General features: G+C 36.3%; 1 protein-coding gene across 3 annotated transcripts in view; it reads left to right on the forward strand.

The window, feature by feature from the left end:
* The window catches only part of Pbp95 (proximal sequence element A Pbp95), a 353207-nt gene that overhangs the window by 125474 nt on the left and 213235 nt on the right, over positions 1–14498 (forward strand). For all 3 annotated transcript variants that reach the window (XM_090414954.1, XM_090414955.1, XM_090414956.1), the window contains exon 8: positions 4767–4839. In XM_090414954.1, the coding sequence (XP_090271080.1) occupies positions 4767–4839 (73 nt within the window). The remainder of the gene's footprint in view (positions 1–4766; positions 4840–14498) is intronic.

A 14498-nucleotide genomic window follows, 5' to 3' on the forward strand; every position in this document is an offset into this window, starting at 1 on the left:
ATTTCAGTCTTCTCATGAATATTCTTAAGAATATTCCTCTGTGCTTTCTGCAATTCTGTATTTGTTATTTTCTCTGTTCAGCTTACTTTTATGAATCTCTTCCAGCATCATATCTGAGAGGCTTCCAATTTTGCTCTATCAGGTTTGATCAGCGTCTGTGTTTGTGATATATATATATATAGAATGCAATATTTGGCTCATAATAATTTAGGATTCCCTTCATTAAGAATTTGTTGTTGTAATTTTTAGTAAGTATACTCTTCATAAATATGACTGCTGCTTTACTTGTGGTTATTCTTGATTTAATTTCTTCCAAAGACTTGGCATTTTCTGCAAGGAGGCTCAGATATCTGAATTTCATAGCTCGTTTCATTTGTAGTCTAAAGTTTGTGGTATTTTGGTCATTGTCATACATTTTATCTTTTGGTATTTGTTATAATTATAATTTCATATATTTTTCTGTTGTGTTGAACCTATCTATCATTATTTGTAGATCATTTTTGGTTTGGGAGGTGATTGCCTTGTTATCTGCAAATGAATGATCCATCTTCCACCATTTTACAACAACTGAACACTGTTTCAAAAATATTGGAGTAAATAGTTGAGATTTTGGAACATGAGTCACTCCTGCTGTAAATGTATTTGAATATCAATGAAAGAAAAACAATAAAGATGAGTAAATTGTGTATTGAATTTAAGCAACTCTTCACTTGAAATAAGATTTGCAGTTATTTGAACCAGCAAAATCCCTCTCTCTCTCTCACCCACATGCTCCTTTTGACATCTCATTATTCATACAGGAAGCAGTACTTTCTAGAGATCAAGTGTGATTTGTCAGCTGCACCATGTGACATACATACGCTGAATGATGTCACTAGAAAATTGACTTCTTTGAAGAAGTTATAAGAAGTTATTATTATTATTATTATTATTGTTGTTGTTGTATGGGCACTCCCATGGAGTTTAAAGATTCATCATGGGAGACTCAAACTATCCACACAATTTATCATACCTCTTCTTGAATCTATTAACAGACAAAGAGCTAAAAACTGACTCTGCAACCCATTCCATTCATTCACAACTCTCCAAGCAAAAATTCTAGTTCCTCACACCCCTGCTAACAACACTTTCACTCCACTTCCAACGATGAGCACTTGTTCTTTTTACTTCTGCTAAGTGCTGAAACATTTCTCCCTGCATCAATCCTATAAAATCCTTTAAATGTTTCTGTCATATATATATATATATATATACACACACCTTTTTTTTTCTTCTGTCATCCAACTTCTGCAATCCACACACCCTGAATATATCCCCATAGGGAACATTCCACAGACCACTCACCATCTTGGTCGCTTGCCTCTGAATCCTTTCCTCCACTTCCTCATCCTTAGTACCAAACCTGAGCACAGTAATCCAAATGTGGATGTGGCCTTATAAAGAAAAATAATAACTTCCTTATTTCTACTTCTTAGTTTGGTTTTCAATAGCCAGGTAATCTCATCAGCTGCTTTAGCAATATGTACTTTAAACTTCAACTCTCTCTCTCTCTATCAGTGCCACTAAATCCCTAGCTTCATCTATTTCCTGGAGTATAATTCCATCAATATCACACACAGCTTTTAATAAGTTTATTCCAAAATGTATAATTTCGCATTTTTTCCACATTAAAATGAAACCCATTATCTTTTTCCCATACTGACAGCCTATTTAAATCACCCTGTAAACTCTTTACATTCACCTTGATTCACTATTATTCTACCTAATTTTGCTTCAACAACAAGTAACTGAATATTTCCTTTCAATCTGTTTCTTATATCATTTATGTACAAATTAAACAGAAGTGATCCTAGCACTGGACTTTGAGGCACACCACTAATCACCTGCTTTTGCCCAGACTTTGCTCCTGCATATATCGATATATGTCCAGTAGCCACCTCTTATCTACATAACCATTGTCATATCTATCCCCATTTGTTCTAATTTGCATAACAGAGTTCCATGTGGGATTCTATTAAATGCCTTTGCAAAATCCAGCAGAATCATTGTGTTGCCATTCCCTTTATCCTACTCAGCTCTCATTCTATTATAAAAAGTTAGTAAATTACTAAGGCATGAACAATTCTTCACAAAGCTATGTTGCCCCTCATAGAGCATCATATTCTTATCCACTCATTCTCGATTTCTCTTTTTCACCAGGCCTAAAATACTGATTGGTCTATAATTTGCTACTGCATTCTTAGAACCTCTGTTTATGCAAGGTAATTATTTTGCCTTCTCTCCACTCCCTTGGAACTTTACCAGAACTGAGACTTAAATTAAAGAGCCTAGTCAGTCATTGCCAGTTCCCTTGCACATTCTTGCCAAGCCCAAGCCAATATCTCATCTAATCCCACAACCATATTTATATTGAGATTCTGCAATATCCTAAGAACCTCCAATTCATACACCTCTTTTCAACATAAGTCTGTCACATATGCCCCAGCATTTACCTCACTTGTATTATATACTCTTGCAAAGTGGTCACTCAGTAACTCACCTATTTCATCTCTTTTTTCATCCTGTGACCATCAGCACTCATTAAGATTAATCTTCCATAGTTATTCTTCCTTGTACTTACCACATAATGAAAGAACTCTTTAGATTTCATTTAACCTGCTCAGCTGGTTTCTTCTCGTAATCTGATTTTGCCTTCCTTACTGTACTGGTCACCTTTCCTGCCTAACCCTTGTACTGTTCATGAGTTTGCTGGTCACCTTTTTCCTAACATACCCTCCGCAGCATTTTCTTTTTTCTGCAGCTCATGCTTAATAATATAACTCATCCATCTAACTCCTACCTGATTATCCCTCCTTACCTTTATATATATATATATATATATATATAATTTAATATTGCTTCTTCTAGATATCCCTTAACTATCTCCCATGTACTGGTCACCTTTCCTGCCTAACCCTTGTACTGTTCATGAGTTTGCTAGTCACCTTTTTCCTAACATACCCTCCGCAGCATTTTCTTTTTTCTGCAGCTCATGCTTAATAATATAACTCATCCATCTAACTCCTACCTGATTATCCCTCCTTACCTTTATATATATATATATATATAATTTAATATTGCTTCTTCTAGATATCCCTTAACTATCTCCCATGCTATAAAATTATAGATAGAATTGGATTATTTTATTTTTATTTTATTTATTTATTTTTTTGAGAGAGAGCAAGAGATGGAGAAATGTCCTTAGTTATAAAGAAATTTCTTTGCTGAAAAGAATGGAATTTATTCATTTATAAAAATAAATGAATAAATCATCTTCTAATGATATTCATCCCCCAAAGTAAGTAGGCAAGCTCCTTTAGCCCCAAATAACATTTTGAAGACAGTCTTAAAAAGTGGGCAGTCAGTCTCTACCCTTCAATCATTTTTACTGATATTGAGTTGAAACTATCAGTAAATCAAAGGTTTTCAGTAGAGAGAAAGAGTGTATGGCAGACAACTACTGCCTTCTCATGATCCTAAATCATAACACTAATATTATTGTCTTTAGTAGTCTGAGTTTTGCATTTGATTTCCTTGAGATGTGCAGTTGAAACTGTGTTTTCAGGGAAAGGGACCCTGTTTGTCCATGCTAGAGATCAACTAACTTGGGAACCAGTCAGAGGCTTAGAAAAACTTCCTCTAGTCTGAAGCGAAGGGACTTTTTCTAATGTGTCAGCTGATTTTTAGTATATCACCATGTAATCATACCTTAATTTATCCAATCCTTCAACTATCTATCCAGTTGATTGCCCTCACACTTTAGTTGGATAATTGAAGAATTACTGTATTTCTAAGATCTGGAAAACTTTTTAAAGATTAATATCAGATCCCAATAGATAACCATGCCTGCTACAATATCCAACTCAGTATACAGTGCAGTTGTGAGCATTTTAATTTTTATCTTCCTTGAACTTACTTTATTACTTGTCTGTTGTTTATCAATCCTCATGATGCTGCAGAGAAACTTTGGCAAAATTAACTATTCTCCCTCCAACTTATTTATAACATACAAGCATATCCCCAAAAAGTCAGTTTTTGCATTTCTTTTGTTGTCTACTGATTTTTACACAAAATACAACGTACATTAACAGTACACTGTGGCGGGAACTAAACACAAACAGTTACTTCTCTGGGTATATTACTGTTTGTACCAGACTTCCAACTCAATAGCAAAATACATAATTCTCTATGAATTTTTTTAAAAATTACATTTCATATTTTGTACAAATTATTAAGTGTTTTTTTATCAATCATTATTTCACTCTGTAAAATAAGATGGGAATTGTTTCAGGAATGACAGAATCTGTATGATACACACTGAAAAAGAATGGAATGGATACTTCAATGTCCTTCAAAAATTCTTTTTATAATATCATAATAATGCTCCTGTTATTGCCTTTTATTAATGTGATATCACTGTACTCCCTTTCTGTAATCTTCCACTGTTTTGTTAATATAGTAGAATCTAGATAATAAAAGAGGAAAAAAGTAATCTTTAATATTAAATTGTTCCCTCCCATTCTTTTTATGTTCTAGTATAACAAGAAGAGCTTTTTCTTATATTCATCTCTTACATTAACACAGTTTGTAAAGCAGACAAATGAAATAATAGTTGTATTTATTCCTATTTTTCATTTTTCTTATCTACATCTATCAGGATATTATTAATTTCCACTTAAATAATTTTGTTTAAATAACCAGTCAAAAAATGTTATTGTTTTCTTTAGGCACATGCCTGAACATGAGGTGCTAGGTTCAAGAGGCAGACCATTGGATTGGTTAAGAATATCTAATGTTGATGTAAGTAACATCACATATGTTCTATATTTATGTAATAGAAAATATTTTGTTAAATTCTTTCAGGCTATATCGAAATAAATTTTACTTAAACAAATATTGAAATCAATATTAAAGAAGAAATTATAAACATCCTTATATTTCTGTTTTGACTATTGATGAGAAGATACTACACTCACATATACACACCAACCTCTGTAACTAAGACAAATATCATCTTAAATTCACTTTCCACATAAACATAGTATTTAGACTTTGTAATGTTGTTGATAATAAGATGATGGTTAGGAATTACATCCAAGGCTATGAGAACAGTGTGTTATGTCAGTGTGTTATTAAACTGTGCTTGGTCTTCTGGTCAGTTTGTTTGTTTTGCTGGTTGAAAAAAATCTAATTTCCTCGAGAAAAAGCACTGGTAATATTGCTCTCCCATACATCTATCAGATAGCTAACTATAGATTACCTTGATGGACCCGTGTTTCACTCAGGATTTCTCCATGAGTGCAGGTCACAAAGATGCCTCCAACAATCTCGATCTTGAGCCTCTCTCTTCCATGTTATAACCATAGATTTCACTAGTGGATCTTCCCATCTTGTAGGTGGTCTTCCTGGTTTTCTCTTTATTCTTGGTTGCCAGTTGAGTATTCTCTATGTCCATCTGTTATCGTTTAGTCTGGTTATGTGACCTGCCCATCTCATCTTGCTTTCATATACTGCAGTTACCACATCTTTTATGCCTGATCTCTTTCTTAGTTCCGTGTTTCTAACATGTTCCATTCTGCTGATGTTACAAATCCTGCATTCTATTGCACGTTAAGTTATTCTGAGAGTCTCTTCTTTTCTTGTCGTGTTCCATGTTTCTGATCCATATGTGAGTGATGATAGAATATCACTATTAAATAGTTTTGCCTTTGGAGAGATGTAAAGATTTGGATCAGTAAGTGTTTCTTTTAGTCTGTTGAATGATAGCCATGCAGCTTTCTTTCTTTTTGCTAGTTCTTCAGATAAATCGTTATTCATTTTTATTGTTTGTCCTAAGTACTTGTATGAGTCAACTTGTTCTATAGGGATGTTATCAATACATAGGTGACTGTCACTTGTGTAGATGTTTTTGATCCATTTTGTTTTTTCTAGATTCATTCATATAACTATAGATATATATATAAATAGATAGATCTAGATATCTATAGATGTATATTTATATATAGATACTAGGGGGACTCTGCCACCCCTGGCGCCTACGGTGCCCAACTCCCCGAGTTCCGGGCTGGTTCTTTATGAACCTCACTTTAATTATTCAAAATCACGAAATGAAAATAAAATATTTACTGTATAATCAGTCATGACATACGAGTTATGTTAATTTTGATAATGAATACTAACACATACTGTTCTAATGAGTTTGATTGTTGTAATCCTGAAACGATATATCATATATATTTTTAAACAAAATAACAAATTGTTGTCTCATGAAGGCAAACACATTGTTGGACATTTCAAAACAATGAAGAGACAAAAAACATGACATAAAAATGTTTCAAATTTCGGCTTATCTTTTTATATTATATAAAGATATATAAATATATATAAAGTTAGGCAACTATCAGATTGCCAATCCAACAATTCAATGCACTAGTCTAATATCCAACTCCAACTGCTCTAGTTTGACTATCAATTTACCTTGTGTATCAAACGCCTTTGCAAAATCTAAGTATACTACTGATATTTATCTCCCTTGTTCGATGCAAATGTCATTTATTGTGATAAGTAAGTAGATTACTAAAACATGACCTCCCTTTAGCAAATCTATGCTGTTCATCAAAGATGATGCTACTGTTCTCAACCCAATTCTGGATCCTGGTTTTCACTCGTTTCTCCAACATTTTAACCACAACACCTGACATGCAGATCAGCCTATAATTTGATGCTTGTGTTCTCTCACTGCCCTTATGAAGTAGTACAATCTTTCCTTCCACTCCTTGGGAACTTGACCCAGTGTAGGACTGATATTAAACAAATATGACAAGGGAGATATCAACTTGCTGGCACATTCCTTCAAAAAAAAGTGGTATTTTGTGTGGGACTTGATATATCATCAAGTCCCTCAGCCTCATTAATATCAAGTTTGCTCAATTTCCCATATACTTCTTGCTCTCTCACAGTCAGCCTCTCTTCCCTATCCACTGCTCTTAAACTCCTAATGATGTCACATTCAGAAGAATGAAAGACCTTTGGAAATGTTTATTAAATATCTCGACTATATCCTCTGCAGCAATTGTCCTTATACCATTTTCTTCAGCCATTGTCATCCTACCATAATCTTTTTTTTTTTTTTTTTTTTTTTTTTGCAGGTTGCATATCAAAAGAACTCCCTAGGATTTTTTTTTTTTTGGTTTCATTAGCTAACTGATGCTCATATTGCACTTTTGTTATCCTTACGAAATGAGTCGCCCTTCTTGCTAGTGCTTTGTATTTCTCAGTGAATTGATTATTACCACTCATCTTATGTTGCTTTCGTAATGCCTTCTTTCTCTGTATTACATACTTAATCTCTTCATTCATCCATGTCACATCTACCGTATTTAACCTTCTGATCTTTGGAATACATTTAGTCATCACTTTTACTAGATAGTTCTTGAATAGCACCCAAGCAGCATTGATCTCTTTTCCACCTAACTCCTCATTCCATCCCAAGCTGTCTCCTGAGCTATTCTTTCTCCTAAAAGTCCTGATGGTTCCCCCTAGCGGGCAATGTTGGTATTCTTGGGCGATTGGACTGAAGGTCTTCTGATGTAGGTTTCCCATATTTTGGGCAGTCTCATGCAACCAAATTTGTTGAGGTTTGGATTGTTTCTTAGGGCTGAGGCTGATTCCATGAAAAGCCTTTCGTATCATCGTGGCTTTTTTCCACCATATTCTGTGGTGGGTATCTAGCACATGGTCTGCAAGACCAGAGTGGCTGTATTGGTGAAACCGGATGTAGTCCTTGTGGTCTGAAATTCTGATATTAACTATTCTGCCTGTTTGGCCAAAGTAGGACAGCTTACAGCTGCAAGGGTACACAACAGAGCATTCAACTTACCTGTGTACACAGGTAAGCTGAATGCTCTATTGTTAGATCAGACTACTTACCTTCCTATCGAGTACAATCCCACCAACTCACAAATTAGAAAACTCCACAGGCTCCTTAAGAAGGCCACTTCTTGGCCTGTAGAAGTCACTAACAAATTAAAACCATTTAACTCCATACCCCCCCCCCCTCCGTATTTATGGACTCCCAAAAATACATAAGGAAAATGTGCCATTACGTCCCATAGTGGATGGCATTGATTTCCCCACATACAAACTAGCTAAACATTTGGCCAAAGCTCTCACACACTATACTGGCAACACATCTTCACACATAAAAAACTCGCCCACTTCAAGTCAGCATAGAAAACCTTACACTCAAACACACTGACGTAATGGTCAGTTTTGATGTCTCCTCCTTATTCACAAATGTCCCACTCAAAGAATTCTTAGAGCTAATCTAAGCTAAATTTCCTCCCGATATCTCAGCCCTATTTCAGTTCACAATGAACTCAGGCTATTTTGTTTGGCAAGGAAAATTCTACAAACAAATAGAGGGGACATCCATGGGTTATCCACTCTCCCCACCCTTGGCCAACTTTTATATGGAGACTTTTGAAGAGAAAGCCTTAAACTCTGCCCCACAAAAACCAACCATATGGTTTCGCTATGTTGATGATGTGTTCGCTATTTGGCCACATGGCTCCAATGCACTCCTCTTCTTCCTAATACACTTAAACAACAAACACCCCCCAGAATCAAATTCACCCTAGATAGAAGAAAAAAACAACTTCCTTCCTTTCTTAGGGACACTAGTCACCCGCCAGCCTGATGGAACCTTGGTTTTCTCAGTGTATAGAAAACCTACCCATACAGGCAGATACATTCACCAACAACTCCCCCCCCCCCCCCCCCCGCAACAATATGGAGTCATTAAGACACTACACAACAGGCTAAACTTAGGTTTAGTTCTGTGGTTAGGGCATTGTCATTATTTAAATGACAATGCCCTAACCACAGAACTAAAAAAATCCAAAAAATATTGAAACCAATAACCCCCCCCCCCCTCACAACAAGGATTACTCAAAATCCATCACCATACCTTTTATCCGAGGCACCTCGAAAAAAATTACAAAAATCCTAAAAAAACATGACTTAACTTCTTGTCACAGACCATATAAAAAATTGGCATCCCTTATCTGCTCTACTAAAGACCAACCTCCTCCCCCCTAGACCTACCCGGTGTATACCAAGTCCCTTGCAGCTGTAAGCTTTCCTACTTTGGCCAAACAGGCAGGACAGCTAATATCAGAATTTCAGAACACAAGGACTGCATCCGGTTTCACCAATACAGCCACTCTGGTCTTGCAGACCATGCGCTAGATACCTGCCATAGAATACGGTGGAAGAAAGCAACGATAATACACCATAGTAAATTCAAATACGAAAGGCTTTTCATGGAATCAGCCTCAACCCTAAGAAACAATCCAAACCTCAACATATTTGGTTGCATGAGACTGCCCCAAATTTGGGAAACCTACATCAGAAGACCTTCAGTCCAGTCGCCCAAGAATACCAACATTGCCCACTAGGGGGCACCATCAGGACTTTTAGGAGAAAGAATAGCTTCCTGCTTCGTCCTCATTTACTGTTTGTTGTGCTTGCATGCACGTGTCTTGTTTTTAAGTTCCTGTGAAAATGGCAACGTGACGTTGCTAAAATATTGGAAGTGTATTAAAATTTATTTTAATGTATATCCTAGTATACGTTGTAATTTCCTTAAACTACTTAGTAAAAATGCATAACCAACGTCTAAGCCTTTCCACGTGAACCTTGATTAACTATTTCTCTTTCTAATTTCGCACCATCAGCTTACAGCTAAATGTTTTCTTTCAGGTTATGTCCTATATCATTTATGTGCAAACTAAACAGTAGTGGTCCCGGCACTGAACCTTGTGGCACACTTTTTTGATATCTGTCCAGCAGCCGTCCTTTTATCCACATAACCAGTGTCATATCTCTCCCCATTTGTTCTAATTAGTAACAGAGTTCCATGTAGGATTCTATTAAATGCCTTTGCAAAATCCAGCAGAATCATTGTGTTGCCATTCCCTTCACCTCAAGTCCCCTTCATCACATGCCTTAAGTAATTATTTCTCAGTAGGTGTATAAATTCCATTTCCTTCCTGTCACATGATCTTTATTCCTTCCAGGCTCTATCTCCATAGTTGAAGTCCTCCATAATAATCACTTGACCTGTAATTATTATACTGTTTTGCCAACGCATGCCTTCCAGATCCTCCACAGAATCCCCTGGCCTATGGGAACAACCAGCTGTATATTTTATGTTATTGACCTTGATCTCATGCCAGACTGCTTCAAATGAACATCCTCTCTCCCATATATCTCCTATTCTTTTTAGCTGTGGTTCATCCACTATTATCATCAGTACCCCACCCCCCCATCCTGTCTTCTCTATCTTCCCTAAAGATACTAAACCCTTCACATTCACATTCTCTCTCTCTCTCTCTCTTTAACTACATAATTTGCTGTTAGCCAAGTCTCACTAATGCATATAAATTTTGGCAAGGTTGCATTGCACTCAATGCAAGGTTGCATTGAGTGCAATGCAAAAACTTCTCCTTCTTGTTCTTGATGATACTTTTAGCATTATATATAGAAACTGAAGCATCCCTTTAGGACCCTAATCACCCTTATTTCCTGATTTGACTACCCTATTCGATATTTTTGCTGGAGACTAGATTCCTTACTTGGTCATTCTCACACTGTGTCACCCTCATGGGTGCCTTCACACAAACTGACCTGCTTCCACCCTAATTGCTTATGTTTTCCTGAATTTGTACTTCACCATGAGTGAACAAAGCCCTCTCTAGAGACCTAACTCCAATACCATTTAAATGCAGTCCATCAGCATTATACAAATCCTTCTTTCTGTCAAACACAGGCAACAGATCCATGAATCCTACATTATTCCTTCTGCACAACTTACATATTGATTCATTTGCTACCAGCACCCTCCTCCTCAGTTTGCCTCTATCATCATGTGGCTGGAGACTTACAATCTTCAACTTCTCACTCTTCAGTTTTATTTCCAACTCCTTTACATCCTCTCTCATAGAATACTTCTCGCCTCTCAGATCATTTGTGCCAACCAAGACAATTACTTCTTTCACCTTCCCTTTTTGCATCCTGATGGTGTAACTAATATCATGAATTTTTGCACCATGGAAACATGATTTTGTTATACCTTCATTAAGTACTTTCCTGATCACTGATTCCTCATAAATAATTTTTGCCTTAACTTTTTTTCTCATTTGTTCGCTGAGTGTCTATTCTTACTTGATAGTACTTTCCATTCCTCTTATTCATGTAACATCTCGTGAAGTGCTCTAAACACTGATCTCTACACATTCGTTGATGGCAAAATAATAACATCTCCAACTTAGATGCTTCCAAAACATAATTTTGTCTTTTTTTTCTCACCAAAAAGACAGTTCTTTCCCCTGTTACCCTTTATTTAAACTAGTTATTGTTTCTCAGACTGACTAACTCTTGTCTTTCTGCATAACCACCTTACTTCTATATAGTATTTTTGCTTCAAAATGATTTGACATCTTTTTTCACTTGAGATATTACTTTTCATTAGTCCTGCTATTAACTTTGTACAAATTTGCCTGTCCTTGGAATAATGCTCTCACATTTTTTGGCAGTGCACCTAAGACATAAATTTCTGTATGCAGCTCAGAAGATGTCAGACTAACTAATATATGACCTTATCCTCCTCTTTAACAGGCTCTTCAATCATTGTCCACATACTGTCAGTTTCTGCTCATGTCCCTTCTGCAGATATTTCCATGGATGCTATTCAGCATAACTGGCATCCATCAACTACCTATTTTTGCTAAACTGGCAGTAACACACACAAATAACTAAATTTGCTGATTCACTGAACCTGCAATGTCCATTTATCTTTCAATCTATATTCCACAGCTGTGTAGCATTGTCCCCATGAAGTATTTCCAAATGCTATGATTCTTCTAAAAGAATATCAATAGATTAATTTCTCTTGACCACTGCTTGCACCATGGCATTGATTTTCTGTAGGCTCTTGTGTGGGATAGATGTTAAAAAAGAGAGAGAGAGGGAGGGAGAGAGCATTTGAATGATAGTTGGATGGATGACTATGAATGGACTAGAATGAACTGATTGTAGGCTTGTTTTCATGTTCTAGGTTAGATGTTAGTCAAACATGCAGGATTGAAAAGGCCAAATGTAGATGTTAATTCCGGACCACTGGATTTTAACACAATAGGGTGGATACTGTCAGGACCAGATGACTTGTTAGTTTCCCAGTTTTTCATCATTCTTCTTATTTCTTTCAGATTAAAAACTGGAATGAGCTATTCTTGGTAATGTGCTGCATGTAAATCAGTATATATCAGTGGAAAGGGACCAGAAAGCTCAACTGCTATATATGTAACATTAGCCTTGGCATCAAGTTGCTTTTTGTACTGTACAATATACAGCATTCTCTGGTATATATAATTATTAAGTTATAATTACCCTTCTCAGATATATATAATTATAGATTGATGCTGATGGACTGCATCTAAATGGTATTGGTGTTTAAGTGTCCAGAGCATGGTGAAGTACAAATTCAGGAAAACATGAGGGTTAATACCCAGACTGTTTTATTCTTTACTGAATCCTCATCATTAGGGAACAAAATCCTGGAGATTCCAGTAGATATATCTATGATGAAATCATATTTCCCGAAATATGATATTGCTATGTAACGTTAGGTGGTTATACATATCATATGGAGGTGTATGACCACCTCCACATAAGGTCATCCTACATGGACTAGTTTCTTTTTTCTACATTAGGAGGTCCTGTATCACACACGTATGACTGCCATCCATCCTTTTGGTGTGTGCATTAAAGAGAATATGGAAGATATTGGCACAAGTGTTGACAATATTTCCTGCACCAAACAAAACAGCACTCCTCTATGGCAGGCTTGCACCCCATCCTGCAACCTCTCACTTTGTCAACTAGAGAAGTCTCATACAACTTCATCTTTCTACATTCATTTATTCAATGCACACAGAGCAGCCCACTCTGATTTCTAGCCCATCTATACTGATGGTTTGGGATCAGAGATCTCTGCTAGCTATGCTGCCTAACATCACAATCTCTAAAGATCCCACTCAATTGCAGTAACTACGCAGTTACTGCAATTGAGTGGGATCTTTAGATCATTCAGCGCGCACTTGTGCATATCAAAGAAAACTCTAACGAAAAGTGTATAATTTATACAGACTCTCTGAGTTTTTACAGGCTATTTCCTCTCCGGTGTATAATCCACATCCATCGCTTGGTGAGATGCTTCAACTCTTGCAGAAAATAAAAACCCTTAATTTTGATGTTCGATTATATTGGCTTCCCAGCCACATCGGAATTAAGGAAAATGACATCACAGATGCAGCTGCTAGTTCAGCTTATACTTTTTTTTGACATACTATTTAAAGATATCTTATGCTGACTACATATAAGTTAAAAAATCAAAGTTAACTGCCCACTGGATACTCCTGGCAGGAAGCACTGACAAACAAATTGAATGAGATTAAGCACGCTGGCGGTCTTGTCAACGTAGGAACCGAAGAGAGGAAGTTGTTCTTGCTGGGCTTTGCATAGGTCATAGTCTTTTCACACATTCTTATTTACTGTGGACTGATGACCCATATCAGCAATAGGTTAATAAATTAATTATTTACTTATTTTTCTGTGTTCTGATATCATCATCATCAAATTCCTGCCATGTACCCTCAAGGGGTGTACAGGATATGATAGTACTGTATGAAAAAAATTACATCATTATTAATTTCCTATCTACAATTTTCCTCCAAATCAGTCTGTTAGTTGTCAAGACTCCAACATTATCAGATCTTATATTTCTATCGTCTAAAGCACTTTGTACTGTATCAATCCACCTATATCTTGGTCTTCCTCTGGGTCGTTTTCCTGCCAACCTGGCAGAGAACACTTGTTTCGCTAATCTTTCCTCGCCCATTCTGTTTAAGTGACCATACCACCTGAAATTAGCTCTGCTAACACATTCCTGGATGCTGACAATGTCAAGTTCTTTCCTAATATCCTCGTTTTTAATATGATATTGCCATTGATGCCATCTGTTCACACCCATAATCTTTCTCAGGACTCTCATATCTGTGGTCTCTAGTCTTTGGTCAAGTGTTTTACTTCTGACCCAGCTCTCAGATCCATAAGTTAAAACTGGTTTGAACACTGTCTTGTATACAGCTAATTTAGTGTTCTGACTAATTTCTCTCTTATTCCATATGAATTTATTCAATTGACTTCCCACCATACCAGCTTTGCTGATTGTCTATTTCTATATTTAATTTACCATCTTCAGTAAAAATCGTGCCTAAATAGCTGAAATGTTTTACTTGTTCCACAGGTTCTCCATTCACAACACAGTTGACATTTTCAATGATTCTGCCTATTTTCATTGTCTTTGTCTTTTTATTGCTGACCTTCATACCATATCT

Source organism: Typopeltis vanoorti, chromosome 26 (assembly GCF_054136105.1).
Source record: "Typopeltis vanoorti isolate ZY-2024b chromosome 26, IOZ_Tvanoo_1.0, whole genome shotgun sequence".
NCBI classification, from domain to species: Eukaryota; Metazoa; Arthropoda; class Arachnida; order Uropygi; family Thelyphonidae; genus Typopeltis; species Typopeltis vanoorti.